At 42.3% G+C, this 23,816-nt stretch overlaps 2 protein-coding genes across 6 annotated transcripts; one reads left to right on the top strand and one right to left on the bottom strand.

Moving 5' to 3' along the window:
• The first annotated feature begins 1,529 nt into the window (after positions 1–1,529).
• On the top strand, positions 1,530–11,014 carry LOC109774413 (uncharacterized). Of its 4 annotated transcripts, none has more exons than XM_073508610.1 (7): positions 1,530–1,800; positions 5,897–5,997; positions 7,712–7,784; positions 8,733–8,998; positions 9,415–9,508; positions 9,754–9,802; positions 10,464–11,014. In XM_073508610.1, exons 2-6 carry the CDS (start codon positions 5,908–5,910, stop codon positions 9,795–9,797), a joined length of 567 nt encoding a protein of 188 aa, XP_073364711.1. In that variant the 5' UTR covers positions 1,530–1,800; positions 5,897–5,907; the 3' UTR covers positions 9,798–9,802; positions 10,464–11,014. The 4 variants fall into 4 exon arrangements, with proteins under 4 accessions (XP_073364711.1, XP_020188720.1, XP_020188721.1 ...); XM_020333131.4 differs by having other exon boundaries at positions 9,415–9,531; XM_020333132.4 differs by having other exon boundaries at positions 1,569–1,800; positions 5,885–5,997.
• Positions 11,015–18,982: 7,968 nt separating this feature from the next.
• Positions 18,983–22,832, bottom strand: LOC109774414 (RNA-binding protein Y14A). 2 transcript variants are annotated; one of them, XR_002235544.4, is made up of 5 exons: positions 22,433–22,830; positions 21,111–21,247; positions 20,751–20,896; positions 19,208–19,321; positions 18,983–19,177 (listed from the first exon to the last, which is right to left on the bottom strand). XR_002235544.4 is itself a non-coding variant. In XM_020333133.4 (4 exons), exons 1-4 carry the CDS (start codon positions 22,725–22,727, stop codon positions 19,270–19,272), a joined length of 630 nt encoding a protein of 209 aa, XP_020188722.1. In that variant the 5' UTR covers positions 22,728–22,832; the 3' UTR covers positions 18,983–19,269. The 2 variants fall into 2 exon arrangements, 1 of the variants encoding a protein (XP_020188722.1); XM_020333133.4 differs by having other exon boundaries at positions 18,983–19,321; positions 22,433–22,832.
• Positions 22,833–23,816: the final 984 nt, after the last annotated feature.

Raw genomic sequence — 23,816 nt, 5'->3', positions numbered from 1 at the left:
CCTAATTAGTACAAAATCATGCATGCAACATAATTAAGGGGTGCACATTTTAATGAAGCAATAAACACACCACTGCATCACGTGAGGGGGTTCCAGATCCGATGGCTATCATGCATCCCATCCTACGGTCCATCACTAGTCTGATAAAACGCAAGAGATCAGTAGTTTTATGCCGCGGCTCCCTTTTTCTATTTTAGCAAAGCGTAGGAAACCAGCTGGCTCGGCCCGCTGGGGGGCTTTTTGTTTTTTAGGCTGCCCGCTAGGGCCTGAGAGAGGGAGCTCCTAACGGGCGCTTTATGCGCCGGTTGAGGATCCGGGCGCCGCAGCATATAAGTGGGCCGGCCCATGAACACGCAGCGCACTGTCAAAAATATATTTACGGCGCAAAAAATTCAACCCGAAACTCGCTCTTGGGAGGATTCGAGCCCAGCCAACAAGCTGTAGTGCATGCTAGCCTAACCACTAGACCAACTATGCCCACGTGAAAGATAGTAACGCGAAACTTTTAAGAACTGAACCCTATCCGCGCTATATAGAAAAATGTGATTCCTTTTGAATTATTTTTTTAAAAAAATTGAATGTCCACAGATTTCAGAAAACATCACGAAATAGAAAAAAGTTCATGCATTCAAAAAGTTCATAAAAAATGAAAAAGAGTTCATTGATTTTCAAAAAGGTTCACAAATTTGAAAATAGTTCATAGATTTTGAAAAAAAATTCACTGACTTTGTAAAAAGTTCATCGATTTAAAAAAAGTTCACAATTTTAAAAAAAAGTTCACTGATTTTGGAAAAAAAGTTCATTGAATTTGAAAAAGTTCATCGGTTTTGAAAAAAGTTCATCAAAGTTGTAAAAGGTTCATCGATTTTCAAAAAGGTTAACAAATTTGAAAATAGTTCATCGATTTTGAAAAAAAAAGTTCATCGATTTTAAAAAAAAGTTCACAATTTTTTAAAAAAGTTCACTGATTTTGGAAAAAAGTTCATCAAAGTTGTAAAAAGTTCATCAAATTTGAAAAATAGTTCATCAAATTTGAAAATTGTCATTAAACTTTTAAAAAGTTCATCGGATTCAAAAAACGTTCACGAATTTGAGAAGGAAAATCATGTATTTAAAAAAAGTTTAGCAAAAAAACCATTCCAAAAAAAAGAAGAAAAAAAACCAAACAAAAGCATTCCAGAAAACAAAAAAGATTATAAGAAGAGAAACGCTAAAAGTACACATGTGAAGTCGGTTGGCTGGTTGGTTGTGTCAACGAACGTTGAGCCAGGAGATTGTTTGTTCGATACACCGTACTCGCTGTGTTTTTGTTTCTTTCAACAGGAAAAAGAAAGTAACGTGGGCCGGCCCAGCGCGGAGAAAGGGGGTGTGCGCCCCGTACGGTTAAGCCTGTAACGGGCGCTACGGGCGCCGTTTAGGAAATGCCCCTGAGAGAGCCATAGCAACAATCTCGTACTGGGCCACGCCGGATCGGTTTGGAGCCGAACAAAACGGGCCCCTTTCTCCCGTGCGCGGCCTTGAACTCCAACCGACGGCGTTACATAAGCAGCGCGATGCTTCCATCTCCCATGAACGCTGTCGCATAATGCGCGTTAAAAGAAGGCAAGAATCCGGCGTATCTATCTGCTTCCCAATAATGCGCTAACAACTCCTCAATAAATGCCCCCATAGCGGCGGGCACGCAGCGCTGCGCCCTGCCGCCGCCGTAGAAGGACGACGACGCTACCTTCCCTAATCCCGATTCTGGAGCGGGCGGTGGCGGCGGGGAGTAGTAGGCCTGCCGGCTCTGTGGCGCGGCAGGTGCGCCCCCTCCCCCATCCCAGCGCCCCCCATCTTGCGTTCTGTTTGCGTGTTTCCCCCATCTTTTTGTGCTCTTTGGTCTTTGATTAGTCCTCATGTCCGTACTGGCCGTGCCAAAAGTTTCAACAATCCCATTTCGTGTAGATCTGGGGTTCAAACGGTTTTCTTTTTCTTTATGGCTGAAGAAAAAGTATTGGTGTTGATTGGCTTGTTAGGCTCATGGTTTTTCTTTACAAGATTTGACAATCTTTGCTTTCTTCTTAATATTATTCTTGTACTTCTTTTTTTTTATTTCTTATAATGAGTTGTTTGGATTTAGATCGGTTTCTCATGTTTCGAGATTACTAGAAATGCGCAATATTTTGACAATATATTAATTGTATGTGTTGCATGTTAATATTTAGGCAATATATTAATTGCACGCGGATATTAGGTATGCTATTATTTGTGTGTTAATTCTGTGATTAATGTAATATTTGGTATGATCTTAATTGCACGTTGAACGCTCGTCATTGAGTCAGTCTAGGTCGTTGGATTGACTTAATTTGATGGCCGAGATCAGTTGGATTTGCCCCTTTGGGTCTTTTTATATTGGTATAGATATATTTTATTAAGTGATTTTTGATTCCTTCGTGATTCTTGATAAACCTAATATTGCGTAACCTTGTTTCAACATATTTTTTTGGCTTAAGCTTGGTTAAGACAAAATTGCATGTGTGTATTTTGTGATGTCTTCAGATTTATCACTTAGGGCAAAAAGAAAAAAGAAAAAACAGCGCCGGTTTATTAGAAAACGCATTGGTATAAGATATACTCGAGGTATCATACTCTCATTACTGAAACTAGTAAATTTATATGTTGATATTTAGTACTCCTTCCGTACCAAAATGAGTGTCGTGCTCTTAGTTCAAATTTGAACGAAATCCATGACATTTATTTTGAAACGAAGGAATTTTCATTGCACGCTCATATTAGCTTGGATATTAAGCATGTTAGTTATGTGATTACTGCTCATATATTCATATTTGGTATGATATTAATTTGACGCTAAACATGTTGAGCGTGTGCCATTTAAGCAATCTAGATAGTAAAATTGACATGGTTTGATGGCCGGGATTAGTTTGATCTGTCTTTTTGAATCTTTTCATATTGATATAGATGCAAGCTAATCCAAATTTTTGAAAATTGGTGCATCTTATATTTTGGACCGGATGTAGTATTTGTTATTTAATTTGTGTTCAAAGTTACACTCAAAATTAATAAATCTTACATTATACTTCCTTCGTTCCTTTATATTAAGGTGTATTTGTTTTTTGCAAAAATTACACAATGTAAGATGCATTTATTCTAATTTCTCGTAATTCCCTTTTTAGCCTTCCATAAAATGGAAAATATCTTTCTCGATTGTTTGTATCTCTCCTTGTAGCAAAAGAAGGAAAGCATGTATCTCATACTTTCTTGGACTAATTGATTTACTTGCCACAAACCACACATTTGCTAAGGGTAATTTCGTCCTAACATGTCCATAATCATGTGCCTTGTTCACCATGTCGAAAGTAATACATCTTATATAAAGGAACGGAGGGAGTATGATATATGAAAATAGTTGTGCTTGTCCTTGTGAGATTGTCCAATTTGTTTTGTCTATAGTCATTTGATGAATTTTTTAATTGCTTTGTGCTTTTACAAATGTGTGTTTAGACCTTTGATGGATCTTAGCATTGACTTTAAAAAAATTATTTCTTATTCAACTAAAAATAGCAAAAAATACATTATTATTCGTAGTTGCCCTTATGTCCGATCGTAATTGTTGATATAGTACAGTTGTCACCATGATTTCCATGCGATCTTGTTAAGAGTCAAATCCTAGGTTACATTCGAATCCTCTCTTTGTACCGCCTCCTCCCCTGTCAACTTCGGTCACCTCATACCCCCTAGTATTTTTGCTGCTCTTTAGAATAACTACTGTTCATTGGTGCTTCTGCAGGCCTTCGTTGGATATGTCCAAACCACATTAGTCGATGTTGGACAAGCTTCTTTTCAATCAGTGTCACCCCTACCTTATCGCATATTCCCTCATTCCTAATTCAGTCTTTGATTGCAAGCCCATAGATCCACCTTAGCATTCACATATACCCTCATTCCTAATTCAGTCCTTGATTGCATGCCCATACATTCACGTTAGCATACGCATCTTAGTGATACCCATTGTTGGGTGTGTTGTCTCTTAATAGGCTAACATGTTGCTCTATATGGTATCACATGTCTAATTGTTATCTCGCTTTGATTTTGTGGCTAACATTCTCATTGATACCACCATTGCTTTGTAGCATTGATCCCAAGTATCTCCTAGGCATTATATGTCCCTATAAACTAACTTCTCGGTCTAAACCCTAAAGTCACACCTCATATACTCGGTCTTGCTTCTAGTAAGCCTAAACCCCTTGGCATTGATCCATGCTAGTATTTTTTATGAATTTTTTGGCCTCTATTTGTCAGGTTAGTCGTTTGCTTATAGATAAGTTATAGCCAGCTAGTTAGTAGCTTAGTTCATTTCACCTAGTTACCAACTTATTCCAGTATTTACTAGGTTAGTTAGAGGGACTCCTGACCGATTAAGTTTTGCGTGATGGTATTTCTGTTGTTTGGTACTATCTTTTACTTGATGGAAATGCTTTACAAATATGCATATGGTATCAAACTGCACAACAGTTCAGCTCAGCCTATATAGTGAGGACGCTCCCAAAAGTGGCATAGAAATTAGTGGAACCAACTTGGTGGGGGTTCTTATAAGTATACAATGACTTTGACCCATTCTAAGCTAAGATGAAGTTGTCAAGATAGATTGCTAATATGTGTGAGCAAAGTGTTCTTATATGAAACTAAACCTTTTGGACGTGGGGTGATATACTATACAAAGTCACGTTGTGATTAGAGAGAACACAAGTAAACCAACCAATCCAAGCTACCCCATCTATCCATATATATAGGGCCTGATGCGTTTTTTGAGGTTAACTTTGACCACATGTTAGAGCAATAATATATGGCATGCGAGTTACACAAAGCATACCGTCAAATTCGTACATGGGAGGAGTTTCTAATGACATAATTTTCACATTATACATCTCATATATTATAAATCTTACGAGTAGTCAAAGGCTATCCCAAAAACCGTATTAGGCCCTATATATATATATGGATGTAGGGAGTAGAAGTAGTTAGACCATTTGAGATGACAAGAGGCTAGGTTATTAGCATTATTATTTTGTATAAGCAAGAATTCAAGTTAATTGATTGAAATGGTTGTGAGAGCCAAAATATTTGTAACATTTGGAGGTTGTGATGATTGAATGTATTGTTGGTCTAATTACTTTGCTCCTATGGATTTTATCATTGTTATTCTGGTTCATCTTTTATATTTTTGTTACTGTATAAGTCTATTTATCAATACCCCGATGTCACTTCTTTTCACAATGGCATGTGATATACTCTCGTGAGATACATCATGAGTGTGTAATACTGAAAAGGCAGATGATCCACTTTTAATCAAAATAAATATGATAATATTTGACAGCCATGCCCTTGGAGTGTACCAGCAGCCTAGGAGTCAGCCCATCAGTAGTTGCGCTTGTTTTGACGATGCTCTCTACATTGGAGTGTACAATAAATAGGCCAAGAGTAACAAGAATTTAAAACAAAAAGAAGGGCGTGTGATCTTTAGTGGTTGTGCTTGTTTTGATGATGCTCTGTACATTGATGTTTCATATATATTTTGTTATTTCATCGTATTGCCTCGCCATTTTTTCTGTTGTTTGTTTCACTATAGTTGTATATGGTCTTGGGTGTTTCACTATAATTGTGTGTGGCCTTTGATGACTTCTCTTCAAATACTACAAACTCATGCTTGTGATTGTTTTGGTGTTTCCATTCTATATATGGCATTTACTAGTGTTACGCATGGTATATTAGTTTTTCCTAGAACTAGCGCTTTATTAGATGCACACATGGTGTGATGTGAACTATTGTAATGGAGGAAGTACTATAAGTCCAACATTGTGCTAACACCCATTGTTTCTTCTGTTAGTACTGCCTTTAGATTGGCTGGATATGGATCTAATTCTCCCATTCAAAGTTGGAGATCTTGCCGAGTCAAAGTCTTTTGTTAAGGGTTACACAGGTGCATGGTTCCGCTCCAAGGTAGGACATTTAATGTTTTTTTATTTGAATTTAGTGATTTAGGAAGCAAACAGCTACTCTCAGCATGTTCTTTTTGCGTCTTTAAAGCTTCCATTGACTCCATGTACATCGTAAAATCGGTGGTGCATTAATTGTTGACGACCCCTTATGCTCTGTTGTCTTGACAAGAGCTTTCTTAGTAACAAGCAAGTGCACAAGTACCAAACAAGTGCACAAGTACTACCTAGTGAAATTGCCTGCCAGATTTTGGCCACTAATTTTTACTGTTATATATTTTCCTTACTAAAAATTTATAGATAAGTACAACCTAAATATTTAAAAGAGAATGTATTTCCATAGTGCTAGCAGAGTACATGTGACCCACATTTTCTTTGCACTTCTGGTATACCCATCAATTTCTGTATGTTTGTTTGTCCTTGTAGTGAACTAGCAGAGTATCTCTGTTTGTTTGTCCTTGTAGTGAACTTGTGAAGCAACTAGGGTGTATTCTAGCCTCAAAAAAGGTCGTTGTACATGGACAGAAATAGTGACACCTGAATTTCTATACAAATCCACTTGCCGTAAGATTGGATCCAAACAACGTTTGGTTGAGAGGGTCAATATTGGGGCTTAGGATATCATTAACGCATGCTTCGGGCAACTATTTTATGTTCTTTATAGAAACTCTTGCACAAACTAGGTAGAAGAGACTAGGTAATAAATCATAAATGACCCAAGGGTTCATATAAGCCTAGAGCCTTGTTGCTTGAAGACCATCACCTCCCTTAGTGGGAGGGAACAACTTTATTATATACCATTGATTATGGACCTAGATCAAGGTCTATGGTGGACCTTTGACCTTGACTCTCTAGGGGTCTCAACTTCTTTATCCTTCTTAGGCTTCTTTTTTCTAGGATTTGTTTGACTATTGAACTTCTTTATTTCATTGGGTCGTGTGCATGACCCAATGTGGCATGTTCCAAACTTGAGCTGGCCACTTGGCCCCCTGCACATATTTTAGCCCCCGGTTATGCTTATATTAGGTCCTGACCAAGCCCCTGTAGCATTACTCTTATCTTCGGCCCTCCTCTAGCCTAACGTGTTAACCTTCATTTTTGTTACAAACTGAACTTCTTAGAGCTCACAACCCATAAGGTCACCCATTTAAATACCAGAATATCATAATGAAATCCACACAAACAACCCACCAATGATTAGTTGGTGAGAGTTGAACTCTTGTCATTACTCCCTCCATGCTTGAAAAGAAGGCGTATAAATTAGTCTGAAGACAAACAGGCTAAATTTATATAGTTTTTCCTACAAACTCTGTTAAACTTTGCACCATTTGACTTCAGACAAAATTTATACGCCTTTTCAAGCACGGAGGGAGTTGTTTATAAAGCTATGCTACACATCTAGGCTTTGCTATTGTAGCCCTGAAGTCTATCAACAACAACAAAGCCTTTAGTCCCAAACAAGTTGGGGTAGGCTAGAGCTGAAACCCTTAAGATCTTGAAACCGATGTGTGCTGAAATACATATTACAAACATTGATGATGAAGCTTTTTCTTTCCAATATATCATGCTAGTATGGTACTACTTTTAAATAAAAATAATGTAGACTCTCATCGTTTGACCATGATCTCTTGGATTACAAACATAACACTTTTCTCCTTATTCATTCCATGGTGGGGTATAGGGCTTTACTAACACATATTGTATTAATTCTTTTTCAGATTATTGATATGCGTGTCACAGAATCTGGGCACCTTGAGTATTACTTGGAGTATATTGACTATACTGAAGAAGGCAAGCATATTTTTACAGAAGCTCTGTTTTTTTCGTTTCCACATAACCTTTTGCTTGAAGGGATCGTGAAGGGACCATGTGCAATAATCAATTTGAAAACTCATTTTTTGAACTTTTAGCTTAAGGATATTGGTGCAAGCACCTTGTTTTTGTTTTGTGGACATAATTTGTATTTGGAATTATCCTCTTGTACACCACTGGGGCCCTGGAGGCAGCTGGTATATTTTACGGCATGCGCCCAATTTTTGAAAGTAGACCTGCTAATTATATACGTTTTCTCTCTATATATATGATATAGTTATCTTTCGTTTAAATTTTTATCAGTCCAGAAATATGCCACATGTTTGCTTGGATGATTAAACATTATTGTAGGTGGTACCCTTCAGCAGGAATCATACAATATAATGAAGAAACATCTGTATTTTACAAATCTTATAATATTGCCTCAAGCTTTTAATGGATCATGTATGATGCTTGGCCAACACTATTTACCTTTAATGAGATGGATCATGCAGTGCTTGAAAAACCACGTGATCTCTCTATTTATATCTCCCCCAAAATGGTTTGTGCTGTACAGATCATAATTGATGAGTTTGGTTTGATGTTTGAACAGGAAGTTGCAAAGCCTGTATTCGAATCAGCAGAGCTAGTAATACATGAAAACATCTGGCTATACCTTGCATTCCAATTTACCCGACAATTGATCAATCAGTGCACTAACATTTGTCTAGTACCCAATAAAGCATGTGCTTTCTTGCCCAAATGTTTATCTTGTCTGGGAGTGGGGGCAGGACAGTTGGTGGTCGTAGCCATGTAGTGCAATTATGTCTTGCCGTGATTAATTTACCCTTATAGACACCAGAAAATCTTGGAACACTCGAACCTGACCAAGATTATAACTGTTGGTTTTCTGTACACCTCATATCATCTGTCCATGCCCTTTTGCAGAGAATGAATGGATCAGAGTCTTTCAAAAGAACCCACTCAGCCCAGCATGCGGGGAAGGGAAATCAAGTGAGAGTACTGAAATAATGTTGCGTCCTGCCTTTCCTCATTGGTATAGGGGGGGACAAGTTCCTGCGCGCTTTCCAAAGAATGAGCTTGTTGCGAGTGTTTGTGATACCTGGAAAGTAGGTGACAAGGTTGACTGGCGGTGTTCAGATTGTTACTGGACTGCGGAAATTATTAGGTTGAACAGTAGAGATGTGGTTCAGGTAAACATCTAGTATTTTGCTGTTTTAGTCATAAATTAGCTCCTGCTTGTCATTAACTCTCTTGTTGTTCGCTGTTATCGTGGACCACTACGTTTCATGTTACTGCCCTGTGGATACTTCAATTAAGTTTGTGTGGTTGTTATCTGGCGGTCCAATAGTGTTAGGGGCTGATAAACACACAATCAACTTTCTTGCTGGTGAAGATGACACAAAATAATATGATACCAAATGAACTTCCATTCTCTGGTCAATAATTAAAATATGAAGTGGGCCAAATTGTGTTACTCCCTCCGATCCATATTAATTGCCGCTCACTTAGTACAACTTTAGTAGGGAGTATCATTTAATCTCCATGTTTTCATGCTGGTTAACTGGGGACAATAACTCACATGTTCGTCCTTGACATTTTTCTACAGGTAATGCTGTTGGATCCTCCCATGGGTGAAGGCGGGCAACATCCTGCTAAGAAAAAGGACCTGAGGCCTGCACTTGATTGGTCCATCATTAAAGGTTGGACTGTACCTCTTTCGGCTGTAAGTTTCTAATGCTTAGGTTCTAGCTTCTGAATACATTTTGTTGATTAATGCTTGTAGTAGGGCGTTGAGGTGATCCTTGTCCAGTTGTGGCCTTGTGGGTTAGTTCATGGAATCGAATGGATTCTACTTTTTTTGACGGTCTACCTTATATTCCACAGTTTAAACTGAATTTATTGTCTATTTTTGTAGACATCTTACAGTGTATCTATTTATGGTCAGGCAAAAGGGAAATCCTGGCAAGCTGCTCGTCTGGTTCATCCTAAATCTGGTACGGCTGACCTTTTGTGGAAATATATGGCTGTCATGCATAGTAGGCTAATTCATATGGTACGGTCTAACTTATATTCCGCAGTTTAAACTGCGGTCAAATTAAGTTTCATGTGCGCCTGGTGATTTTCAATGCTTTACATAATTCTAGAGTCAAGAGCATAAATGGGAAAGTAACAAACAGTAAGCCACACTAAAGCATTAGATTGTTAAGACAACAAGGAAGTACCTAATCATGAGAACTTAAGGAGCACAGGGACAGCTTTTGAGGTAAGTTGCATTACAGAAATTAAGAGAATTACTGTTGAAACTTGAAAGTTAAAGGTACTCCCTCCGTAAAATAATATAAGAGCGTTTACAGAGGGAGGAACGGATAAATGCGTCCTATGGTCTTTCCCCTTTTCCTTGGGCAAGCTGTCTTAAAATTCGATTAACAAAATATTAAACGGCCATGTTATTGGCCACATTAACCCCAAAATTGGAATCATAGTCCTAGTTCCTTTGTTGACTGAGCACAGCTGGGATATTTAGTTAATCCAATTCAGTGAAGTGTATTATTTTCCCTTGTAGCTTTTCATGTACTGTCTGTGAAGCAATGAAAGACTTCACAGGGATATGTTAGCCCCTGGAAACTTACCATCTTTGCTGTTCCCTGGTTTCAGATATAGAAGACAGCATCACGGATGAAGATGAAGCCCCGGGATCTCCAACCAAAAGGCCCTCATCGGACACAAGCGGCATATCTAAGCTAAGCAATCGGAGCGACACCATTCTGGCGTCCACGGAGAAGTTGGGGCCGACACACGAATCATCAGACCCCAGTCGATGGGGTACCCGCAATTCCAGTAAGCGACAGATATCTCCTGCCACTGTCAAAGGAGCTGCTATGGCAGAACCGATCGGCCCCTCTAATGTAAACGGTTCCCGCCACCGGTACCCCTTTCGGGTCCGGAGGAACGCAGCAGGGCAACAGAGATAAGCTGGTAATGCTGCGCACTAAATCAATCCCCCTATGGGGTTGACGGGCATTACGGATACTTAGTGATAGATCACATAGCTCTAGATACATCGAGGAAATGGTCGACCGCTGTCTTTGCGGAATCGGCCACATAGGCACGTGACATTTCTGATGAGAGTATCTGGGGTGTGATCCATTGACTGATTGTTACTTGGTAAAAGTTGCAAACTTAAGGCTGGTTGTTACTTGGTAAAAGTTGCAAACTTAAGGCTGGTTGTTACTCTGCCTCGCGTTGTCTCGTGTGGTTCTGAACCTCCGGGCCCGAATCAGATATGCTGCACCGTGATGAAAAAAGATATACTACCCCTAGTTATTTCAGTTTTTCTTCAATCTGAACACATTTACGCACTAGCACAGAACTATCGATACTTTTACCTCTACATTTTTTTAACTCCAGCACAGATTCAAACTGAACACATGCTACAGGTTTTTTACTTTAGTTCGATCACATTTGTCACGCTGGACCTTTTGAGGGGCTGGAGCTACAAAAATTAGGGTGAATAAATCATCAAAATTGGGATGCATACGAGCATTTTTTTTTATTTACTTCACCATGCATATGGTTTTTTACGCAAACCCAACTTCTTTGCACATCAGTAGCCGCAAACACCCCAGTGAGTCGCGACAGCTTCGGTTGGGTGCCCATTATGCTTAGGTAAACGCCTCGCGCATGACGTCCTCTGCCTCTTTTTCCTTCTCTGCTGCTGCTGGCCAGCACTAAGGCGCCGTCGCCGACGCGGGGAAAGAGAGCTTGCCGTCACTGACGCGGCACGACAACCTGCTGCTGACCATCTGCTATGACGGACAACGACTAGTGCAGTAGTGCTACAACAGCAACCCCCATGTGCTTCAACAGCAGCAACTTCGGTGACCGCGAGCTGCAACAGCAGACCTGATGTGACCTTGTCTTCGGAGAAGAGGGAGTACAAAGGGAGGTCTGATCTTCACGGCGTAGGATCGATAAATGGATGGGGAAAACTAGCTGCAAGCAGCCAAAAAATGGAAAATAAGAGATTATGACCCGACGAGGAGGAGGCTCATCTAAGTTTGCAATCCGAACATTCGCCGATCCACAACCCGCAATACTACCCCACACAACCACGCTCAAGTCATGGAGCACGGGATCGGTGCAATCCGCAAGGGAAACCACGAACTCTAATCCACACAACACGATCTAGTCATGGAGCACGAATTAGGAGCAATTTCTCAAGGAATCACGAGAATAAGGATAACAAGAGCTCTCCAATCTCAGGAGGAGTCTATGTCTTTGGTCTTTGATAGAAATGATAAAAGTCTCCAACGAAGGGAAGAGCTAGCCTATTTATAATCGGGACAACCCCCCTGGATAGGTGTGGAAACAAACTAGCTTTGGGAACCAGCTTTGGTGTGAAAGAGAACCAACTTTGGTTTGACTAAAATGGCTTTGACTTAATGAGGTAGTTTCTGAAAAACTCTCGTTGGAGGTGGTTGGCAGGTCCCGACCAAACATTGTTCACTGGAGTTGAACAATATTTCCTTCAGCAGCATAGTCGGGTTCTGGAAACCTTTCGCAAGTTGGGATATCCAAACTCGTGCAAAACATTGTTTCGTCAGAATCGGAACAGTGTTTCTTCAGCAGAAAATCCATTTATTCATGAACTCCTAACTTTGTTTCTTCGCCATGAAACATTGTTTTGCATGGACTGATATGTGTTTGGCCTTCTTCGATATTTCATCTGTGTTCAACCAACAACAAAGGAGGTGAAGGCACAACCATGTTTTCAAGGTCAAAAGATAAACTTAAATTAGCGTTCACCTGATCATGTACTTGCATTGCACGACTTCTTGTGATTGGACCGTTGATGATTGTTGGTGTGGTATCCATAGCTGGGATGTCCTCATCATCCTCCCCTCTTGAAAAGGAGTCGTCCTCGACTCTAAAGGTTGAATGGTTTGCATGTCCTTATCATCCTCCCTCTCTTGAAAATGAGTCGTCCTCGACTCTAGCTGGTCATCACACAAAAGAAAATTGGCCAGTACAAAGAAACAATGCCAAGATTTTATCGAATGCTTAAGTTTAGCTTTTACCTTTGCGAACTTCAAATTTTTTGTTCGACTCAGCAATTCTTTCCAGCTAACATTTCCATGGAGTACAAACTTGTAATCAGGCACATCCATGTTTGTATCATCCTCCCTCTCTTGAAGAAAAGTCACCCTCGACTTCCTTCGGTCTACAAAATAATAGCACAAGGACAATACAAAGTATCTTGGCCAAGTAAAATTTGAATAAGCATATTCAGTTTTTAGTTTTATTGGCTCCTTGATGGTTTCATTATGATTAACAAAAGGATATTGTTTGATGGATGACATAGCAATCATCTTTTCTCTAATTTCATCGCGCCAATGCTTCAAGAGTTCATAAGTGCATACCTCTGGGTGCTTCAAGATGAATGATCTCTTTTCTTTTACCTCACTGAGTACCTCCATGCCTTTCTGAAGATCACTTACCCCACATGATGTTTCTTTGATGGTGCTCCACGTGCGCCATAATTGTTCATGGATCTCATCCTCCCATCGTTGTAGCAGGGCAGCTAAGTATGATTTTTGCATCTGCACATACTTCAAAGAAAGAGAGCTTTGTGAATGGTTAGTAGTTGAATAGTCTTCTCTCCTTGCATGTGGTGGATCACTCATCTCTTTGATATTGTGTGTAAACACCTCAAGCTCAGATGTGGTGGACTCACACAACTCGCTACTCCTCTCACTTTGATGGTGTGGTATAATATGTTGTGGTTCACTCATTTCTCTAATCTTGTGGTGGATTACCTCACCCTCATATTTGGTGGACTCACACAACTCACTAATCCTCTCTCGCTGAATGTGAGGTATACATGGGTGGAGATATTCCATATCTCTAATCTCATTTTGAACAATCTGATCCTCACATTTGGTGGACTCACTCACCTCACCTCTCTTATCACTCTGATTATGTGGGCTTTTGGAAAGTGAACACTCTTCCTCACATCTAGTGGAGTCACTCATCTCACCTCTCTTATCATTCTCAATATGTGGATGTTTGGAAAATGGACGTTCTTCCTCACATTTGGTGGAGTCACTCAACTCACCCCTCTTAGCACTCTCAATATGTGGATTTTTTGGAAGCGGGGTGCCCTAAACCAAGTCGATTTGGTGTTCAATGCCTCGCTTCAGCGGCAACCTGGGTGGCACCTCCTTGTGAAGCACATGCCCATACTCCTGCAAAAGATCCAATACAACACTAGGAAGAGTTGAGGGTAAGTCGTTAGCAGCCAATAAAGTTTCCTTGTACATGAGTACAAAGAATGGAGTATTAGGTTCTCTCAATGCCCGCATATCCCTTTTCCTAGCCATCACAACTAATCCCTATTTTTCCCGGGGCTTGGTCATATTTGGCTGTGGAGCTTTTGGCTGTGGAAACACTCCCTCACTATATTGGTGGCTCGCTCGTTGTGTATGATCACTCTCTTCCTTTTTCTTTCCCTTTCTTTTCATCTCATCAAGATAGACTTCCTCGGGTGTCATGGACAGCCAAGTGAACTGTTCTCCTCTATGGACAAAACATAAGCGATTTGCACGCCCGTTGATTTGCACATCTCGGTCATGCAACCACGGTCGCCCAACCACATCACACCCAACATTACCCTGATATGTCCCTACTGAAAATGGTATTTGCACGCTGCTCATCACCTTTATTGCACCACAATCATTCAACCATCTCATGTGGTATGGATTTGGGTGACGTTTTGTTTGCAACTGAAGCTTCTCAACCATCTCCGTGCTTGCAATATTGTTGCGGCTGCCACTATCAACAATCACTCGTCATATTTTTGAGTTGATAAGGCAACGGGTGTGGAAAAGATTATGCCGTTGTCCCTTTTCCCCCTCCACAACCTGGGCGTTAAGTGAACGACATACCACCAAAGCTTCACCATCAAGTTCTTCATGAGATAAAATAGTGCCTCGTACTTCCCTGCCTTGCTCCTCTTCCACTTCATCCTTGCCACCTTCAGGGTCACTTTCAGACTCCCATTCACCTCGTTCATTGATGATCATAGTTCTTTTGCTTGGACATTCCGAAGAAATGTGACCTCTTCCTTTGCACTTGTGGCATTGAATGCCGTTGCTGCATGTAGAACTCTTTTCCGGAGGTTGAGCGAAGGATACTCATGCTGCTGATGATGACCTCTTATCTTGATTGCGGTTAGCATGTGAGGAAGCCGTCGAGGCATGTGGGTTCCTAGGTGGTGCACCCTCAGACTGAGAACCATATGGATATTGTGTTCGCTGCCATGAGCATGTGGTGGTGCGGTCTTGGAAGGCATGAGTATGACCATTACGCATATACTTCTTCTCAACTCGCATAGCTTGATGAACCACATCTTGTAATGTATCATAAGGAAACATCTCCACAAAATCTGATATTTCATCATTCAGCCCATGTAAAAATCTCGCCATCTTCGCCTCATCACTTTCATGGGTTCTTGTTCGAATCAATAGCACCTCCATCTCTTTGTAGTACTCGTCAACGGTGCGGGAACCTTGAGTGAGCTCTTGCAAACGCTTGTACAATTGCCTCTCATAGTATGATGGAACAAAACGGCGTCTCATGACTTGCTTCATCAAAGTCCAGCTGCGGATATGATTATTGCCTGACATCAACCGATCGTCTTGCAGCTGATTCCACCATGTAAGAGCATAACCATAGAACTCCATAACAGCAAGATCAACTCTCTTGGCTTCAGAAAAACCATGGATGCGAAAGATTTGATCACACTTCTCTTCCCACTCAATATATGCATCCAGATCCTCTTTTCCCGTGAATTATGGCACATGTAGCTTCACTCTCGCTTGGTTGTCACGGTCATCCTGATCACGACGGTCATAATGATGACCATTGCGACCATAAACAGCACCACGGCGAGGCGGGGAGTAGGGTTCATAGTCCCCCATGCCTTCATCTTCGTCACCATGCTCGGAGAGATCTTCAAGGAAGATGGCATCACCATCATGTGCCGCTCGTCGCCGGTGAATAGCAGCAAACCCGCGGGGGTCATGGCCTCACCCGCGAGCTTCTCCTCCATGCAGCCCACCCTCACGGGGGGCATCAAAGTCGCCACGCCTCCATTCAGCACCAACAGCAGGGGCGCCGTGGGCAGCAGCTCCTGCCGCTCTTCCAAGACCAACAGGGCGATCGTCGTTTCCTTGACGTCGCCGGTTGTCGGCGGCCAGCGAGGCAGCGGGGATGTGTTGATGTTGATCCCCATTACCTGCGATAGGAAGACGACCACCGAACATCCTTCGCATAGCTGCAACTATACTCTCCTCAATCATATCACCAAGTGTTGCGCGAGTTTTTGGGAGATCATCTTTCACATGTTGATGTCCATGTACACTCGAGTTGGATCCTGTCATGTTAACTCTCGGAAACAAATGGTCAAAAGGAAAAATATATGTGGAAAACACTCAGCTCACCTTCTTGCTTACCCAAATTCTAATGATTCCTTGGCGGTTGTGCGGAAGTAGCAAATCAGGAGTGGACGGGCAAATGAAAGGAAGGAAGCTGACGGTTTCTAGGTGGATCTGGGTGGGGTAAAAGGGAGGGCTAGTGCTGAGATCCAATCGATGCAAACCAAATGAACAAGAAAAATTTGTAGATCCTTGCACCACGTTTGAGCTGCAACACTTGCCACTTCAACTTCTGAAATTTCTCACCAAACTGAATATGATTGCACAGTTGCTCAACACTTTCTCTTCTCTTTTTTTTGCTCTTTTTTTCACTCTTTTTTCCTCTCTCTTTTTTTTTGCTCTTTTTTTTGCAACACAATAGATCCAACAACAAGACTCAAAGAAAAACAGCAACAACTTTGGATAGAACTTGGTGCAAACACAAAGAGGAAAGCAAACAACTAAATCTCTATAACAAAGGCTTGGATTTTTTTGGCTTTTTGGCTTTGGACTCTAGGAGGGGGAAAACCAAACTAAAAAGGATAGATCTAGCAACAAAGATACAGATCCTACCGTGTAAACCTTGCTCTGATACCAGATGATGCGACTGCGTCTTCGGAGAAGAGGGAGTACAAGGGGAGGTCCAATTTTCACGGCGTAGGATCGATAAATGGATGGGGATAACTAGCTGCAAGCAGCCAAAAAATAGAAAATAAGAGATTATGACCCGACGAGGAGGAGGCTCACCGAAGTTTGCAATCCGAACATTCGCCGATCCACAACCCGCAATACTATCCCACACAACCACGCTCAAGTCGTGGAGCACGGGATAGGTGCAATCCGCAAGGGAAACCATGAACTCTAATCCACACAACATGATCTAGTCGTGGAGCACGAACTAGGAGCAATTTCTCAAGGAATCACGAGAATAAGGATAACAAGAGCTCTCCAATCTCAGGAGGAGTCTATGTCTTTGGTCTTTGATAGAAATGGCAAAAGTCCCAACGAAGGGAAGAGCTAGCCTATTTATAATCGGGACAACCCCCCTGGATAGGTGTGGAAACAAACTAGCTTTGGGAACCAGCTTAGGTGTGAAAGAGAACCAGCTTTGGTTTGACTAAAATGGCTTTGAGACTTAACGAGGTAGCTTCTGAAAAACTCCCGTTGGAGGTGGTTGGCAGTTCCCAACCAAACATTGTTCACTGGAGTCGAACAATGTTTCCTTCAACAGCATAGTCGGGTTCTGGAAACCTTTCGCAAGTTGGGATATCCAAATGCGTGCAAAACATTGTTTCATAAGAATCGGAACAATGTTTCTTAAGCAGAAAACTCATTTCTTCATGAACTCCTAACTTTGTTTCTTCGCCATAAAACATTGTTTTGCATGGACTGATATGTGTTTGGCCTTCTTCGATATTTCACCTGTGTTCAACCAACAACAAAGGAGGTGAAGGCACAACCATGTTTTCAAGGTCAAAAGATAAACTTAAGTTAGCGTTCACCTGAGCATGTACTTGCATTGCACGACTTCTTGTGATTGGACCGTTGATGATTGTTGGTGTGGTATCCATAGCTGGGATGTCCTCATCATCCTCCCCCTCTTGAAAAGGAGTCACCCTCGACTCTAAGGGTTGAATGGTTTTCATGTCCTTATCAAGACCATGGGTGACCCCACGTGCTACCGATGCTGGAATCGGCTACCGCGGATGTTGGGACCGTGCGCTACAAGTGTGGGCACCGTATCCCAGCGAACTTGATAGGGGACCTGCAACCGGTGCGCCAAGCCACCAATTGTTACAGTTGGCGCCATTTTTTGCTGGAAATAGAGAGAGCAGGGGTTGCGATCAGCATGCATTGGAGCTGCAACTAGCAGCACCAAATGCTATGATCGGCGTCGTTATTTTTTGCAGGGACCAGAGAAAGTAGGGGTTGTGATCGTCGCGTGGAGGAGCTGCAACTAGGATTTTAAAATGCTACGACCAGCGGGTAAGAAAGCTACAACCTGCTTTTGAAAAAGTTTCAACTGGAGAAAGTTTCAACCTTAGACGAGGCAACCACAAAAAGTTGCAACCAGCGGCCAAGAAAGCTTGAACCAGCTTCTGAAAAAGTTTCAACCGAAGACAGCAAGCTAACGATGGTGAGCGGCAACAACGGGAATTGCGTGGCAAAGCAATGGGTACTGCGACGGGCGCGCGGCATACTATGACGACGACTGGTGGCGATGCTGGAAACCCACCTGGCGATGCGGCAGCCAAGGGGGTGGAGGCACAACGAGCTCCATGCAATGGCTGTTGCAAGTGTCACCCGACGGCCTCAGCTACAAGCGAACGAGCAGGCCGACAACGAGGACTGACGGCAAGCACACGACAGCAGTGTAGCAATGTGTTGGCCAAGCTATAAGGAGACGATTCGGGGGAGGCATCCAACGGCGCAGAATGGCTCAGACGGCTGCGCGGTGACCAGCTAGGTGCTCGGGGCGGCATAGGAGGTAACCCTTATGCTTAGCAAAATTGCAGTGCTCGATAAAGGCCTGATGGGGCCCATTAAACTGACAAGCATACCAACCCTGCTACCTAAGTTGGACATTTGTTAGTTGGACTCACTCAAAACCATTTGCCCTGTAGGTGTCGCTTAAGTGAAGAAAAGAAAAACAGAAGTCACTCCAAGTCTATCGAATAAGTTGAGCAGAAGAGTAAAAAATAACGATGGAAGAAATAATGATACAAATTACCCATCAGGCATGTGGCATAATTGTGGCAAGAACATTCCAATCCAACACATCACGGATCCAACATCAACGGCTACAATTGTCTCAAACTGGCAAGCCAAACTTCAACAGCAAACATGGCTCCATCCACCAAAGGAAGGACCTTGAGATGCCATACAACTACTACCGGAAATTGGTACAGAGAGACAAGGGCCGCCATCAAATTACGATAAGACAAGCAAACAACTGAATCCCCATGATTCTCGCAATTCCGTCGCTCCTAAGGGTATCTTCTCCTTGGTGGGCTCCTTGAGCGATTAGGCCTCGGTGATCTGAAATGAACACAGTACAAACTCAAGTATTATATTCGGTTCTGAGAGCTGTGTAAAGGACATACTGGACTATGTATGCATTTGGTCGGTGACTCGCATTCAGACTAGAAAAGCATCGTCAAGGTAAAACTAGGAAATATTGGAAGAAATAAATCATATGTACAAGCCAATGTATAATTAAAATCCATATAATCATATTACATAGCCAAAAACACTTGGCCAAAATTTAACTGAAATCCTCTATGATTAACTACTGTAGAAATACTACATTATTACTTGGGGAATCTCAGCAGATATTAGAAAAGAAGTGCATAAAGCAGAGGGGGGGGGGGGGGGGGGGGGGGGGGCTACTTGTTTGGGAGAATGCAGAAGGAATAAAGGATAACTCCAACCCCTCAGATTAAAGCATTTTCAAGAACTTGAAAACCAGCCAGGAAAAATCTTCTTGGGATTGTACTAAGCATCAAGAGTTCAGAAGGTACATAACTATATCCAATTACTACCAGCTAAGTTTAGCAAACTTAATTTAGATTTATAATTCTTATTCCTAATGTTCTTTTTATCATAATGATTTGGTGGTTTTCAGTTGGTGGCCAGCAAGGTTTTTGAGTCGCGACTTGGCGATGCGAGCCCTGCGGCTCGGCGTATAGTCGACGAAAGTCGCTGTATAGTCGCGAGTCGCCCTGATTTTTGGAAAACGACTTGGCGATTAGTCGGCGACTATACAGCGACTCAAAAACCATGGTGGCCAGTACACGTTTAACCAAAGCACCAAACCAAAACTAACTTCATCAAACTAGGTTTAGCAAACTTAACGTAGCAGCGTGTTTGGCAACATTTGGGAAGGGGAATTGGAATTTAGAGTAGGGAGTTCTATTGAGATTAGACATGGGATGAGTCATTTTATTCCCAATCCTCTGCTTGGCGCATGATAGGAATTATGTGAGTCCCAAGTCCCATGACTATTCCCTTATGAATTCCCAATCCCATTAACCAAACAATAGATTTGAAGTCTTGTACCCCTTCAATTCCCATTCCCTAGCTCTAATTATCCCCAATCAAACACGCTGTAGATTTATATTCTCCATTCCTAGTCTAATTTTTTAATCATAATTGAGAATGATTTGCTCTTCCCATTTTCAACTCTCAAGTAGGCATCAGGCGACATTTCACCCGAGCAGTCTCTGCACCAAAATCTAGAGCTGACTCCTGCTTTAGTGCTTGCCTAAAAGCCTCATATATGGATGATAACTATGGCCAGTTGGACACTAATTTGTAGTTCAGAGTACCTAAGTAACGTTTTTATCACTATATCCAGAAGGTTCTCACAAATATGTTGGGCCAATCAAACCTGTAGCTGTCATGCCTGCAATTTCCTTCTAACATAACCAAAAAAAGAACTAAATACGAAAGCTCACATAAACCATACCTCTTCCGAGTATTTCTCTGTTTGACAGGGCCACTGCTAAATGCCCAGTCAACACTTATTATCTGCGAAAGAAGCTCAGTTCCGTCTGATTCTCTTATTGCACGCTTGGCTTGCTCAAAGTTCTCATACTCAATTAGAGCATATCCCTGCATAGGAGAAGGGAAGCCACACAAATATAGGAGGGGATAAGAAAGGATGCAAGCAAACCCTGTTCTTATTCTATGGATGACAAACTATGAAGCCTGTCGTACTCATAATTAAGGAATTGCCCGAGGATTTCACAAGTGCAAACTAGAAAACAAAACTAAACCGAATGGCATCTCCGCAAAATTGAAGGACTAAAGGTGGTAGGAAGCATACCTTCACAAATCCAGTCCGGCGATCCAAATTCAAATGCAAGTTCTTGACCTGCCCATAATCCCCGAAAATATTATGGAGGTCCTCCTCCTGAGCTTCTTCATGAACTCCAGTAACCAGTACAATCCACCCTTCAATGGCTGTACACAAGGCAAAGCATACAAGAAATTAACTCCATTAGTGACAATTCCTGCTAGGAAATACACATTGAAAAGGACAGTGTCCAGAAATGCAGTTGTACTTATTTAGCTACTAATAGTATATTTTTTGATTCAATGTTTTATACAAAGCAAGCTTTGGTATGAGCAGAAAATAGCAACGGGAGTATGTCATATGCAACATTTTGCTAATAGAACTCAACAGAAGTTGAGAGTAAACATATTCAAAGGTTTTGTGGATGTATGTCAATCAAGCACCATCAATTGCATTATCCCCAGTACCACACATCACTCCAATCAGAATAAGCGGGAATGCTGGCTGGAAAGACGGAGAAATAGAATAATGAGAATCATATGGTCTGCTTGGGAAGATAAGGGAAGAAAGCTCTAAGGTTTCCCTTCCTGCACTAAGAGCTTATCAATTCGTAGCAGCTTATTGGAGGAGCTGAAGGTTTAGGGGACTATCAATTTAATTATGTAATGAAAAATAATATAGAAGGCAACACCCTAAGTCATGCCCGTTCACATCACAAGAAGTAAGATAGCCACAGCTTCAATCAAAGAACAACCTCAGCAGTCAAGCACATAAAAAAACCTTTTTCGCAAACAAAAATTAATCATCCCAATAAACCAACTCACGGGCTGCAATTAACCCTTAAAGGTAACCCAACGTCTCAAGCAGAAAACGAATCCTGAGGCAAACATCCAAAAAGAATCGTATTTATGATCAACGCTGGTCACTAACATGTACAGTAGGATGAAACGGTTCAGAGATCTACACTGAAATCATAGGTAAACAATCTTGGTAAAACCATGAGCAAGCAGCAATTTCCAAACCCAAGGAAACCATCCGACCAAATCGCCCAAAGCATTCATCTGCACATCCACATTGCTGAAGAAAAAGGCAATCTATAGCAGCAAGGAACCCAAATATCTCATTGCCATACGCAGCAGCCCATGGGCTTCGGAAGAAACCTATCAAGACGGGATCTTTGCAGTGCCTTGACATTCAGATCTCGTTCCTCAAACAGCAAAACTAACACGTTGAAGAAGAGAACATACTAGGTTACCAGACCTCCTACGCGAACGTCAGACCACGCCAACCTACCTGACTAGAAATCTTCTTATCGGGAAACACAAGAGGGAGGGACAGGGATGGAGACGTACAGCGCACGGGTCCAGGGCCGCCATCGGAGGCGAGGGCGTCGAAGCCTGAGCGGCCTGCGCCAGCTAACCGCGAGTCGCGGTGCGCGGACGAGGAGTTAGGGTCCTCGCGGAAGCCGCGCCCCTTGGTCTTACGCGGGGCATCGTCGTCGCCGCCGCCGCCCCCTGCGATGGTAGATCGGAGGCGGGGAGCGGGGGCCGGCGAGGGTTCGATGGCACCCTCCTCGTCCATGAGATCGTCGTCGTCGGAGTCGAAGTCGACTGCCTCCACGTCCGTGTTCATCGCCGCCGCCGCCATCGCTGCAGCCGCCGCCGGTGCTTGGTTTGGGTCTGGGTTCGGATCGGGAGGGGCGAGACCTACTGGGGTTTGGGCCTTCGGGGTTTGCACGTCGGGTTATCTTCTCTCTCTTTTTTCAGAAACACCCTTGACATATATAGTACTGGAAACATGCTAATCCCTACAAGAACACGGATTTGCTAGCAAAAGTAACTCTCTATTCCCTCCGAGTTTTCTTTAGGGAAACGTTTAGAACCGGCGCACCGGTCGAAACTTCGGCCGGCTGCACACGACTCGTTCGATCTGAGGCGATCGCTCCTTCCTTCACCCACGTATAACGTGCAGAGTTGTTGGCCCACACAGCCCACTCCCTCTTCCTTATCCTATTCCGCGGGTCTTCTCCTCCACTCGTTTCCGCTCGAGCTCGTCCTTCTTCATCCTCTGTTTTCCTCCACACCTGCCCCCTGTTGCGCAGAGCACCACCGCCACCACGATACGCCGCCAGCAACCGCCACCTCCCAACCGGCGATGCACAAGGAGCTGCAACCCATCAGCACCAAAGTTGCGACTAGCGAGAGGAAAAGTTGGAACCTCTCGTAGAATGGTAGAAGGAGTTGGAACCTGAAGGAAATATGCCCTAGAGGCAATAATAAAGTTATTATTTATTTCCTTATATCATGATAAATGTTTATTATTCATGCTAGAATTGTATTAACCGGAAACTTGATACATGTGTGAATACATAGACAAACAGAGTGTCACTAGTATGCATCTACTTGACTAGCTCGTTAATCAAAGATGGTTATGTTTCCTAGCCATAGACATAAGTTGTCATTTGATTAACGAGATCACCTCATTAGGAGAATGACGTGATTGACTTGACCCATTCCGTTAGCTTAGCACTCGATCGTTTAGTATGTTGCTATTGCTTTCTTCATGACTTATACATGTTCCTATGACTATGAGATTATGCAACTCCCGTTTACCGGAGGAACACTTTGTGTGCTACCAAACGTCACAACGTAAATGGGTGATTATAAAGGTGCTCTACAGGTGTCTCCAAAGGTACTTGTTGGGTTGGCGTATTTCGAGATTAGGATTTGTCACTCC

Source organism: Aegilops tauschii, chromosome 1 (genome assembly GCF_002575655.3).
Source record: "Aegilops tauschii subsp. strangulata cultivar AL8/78 chromosome 1, Aet v6.0, whole genome shotgun sequence".
NCBI lineage: Eukaryota > Viridiplantae > Streptophyta > Magnoliopsida > Poales > Poaceae > Aegilops > Aegilops tauschii.
The sequence above is the reverse complement of the archived record's forward strand: the minus strand, read 5'-3'. Positions and strand labels throughout refer to the sequence as shown.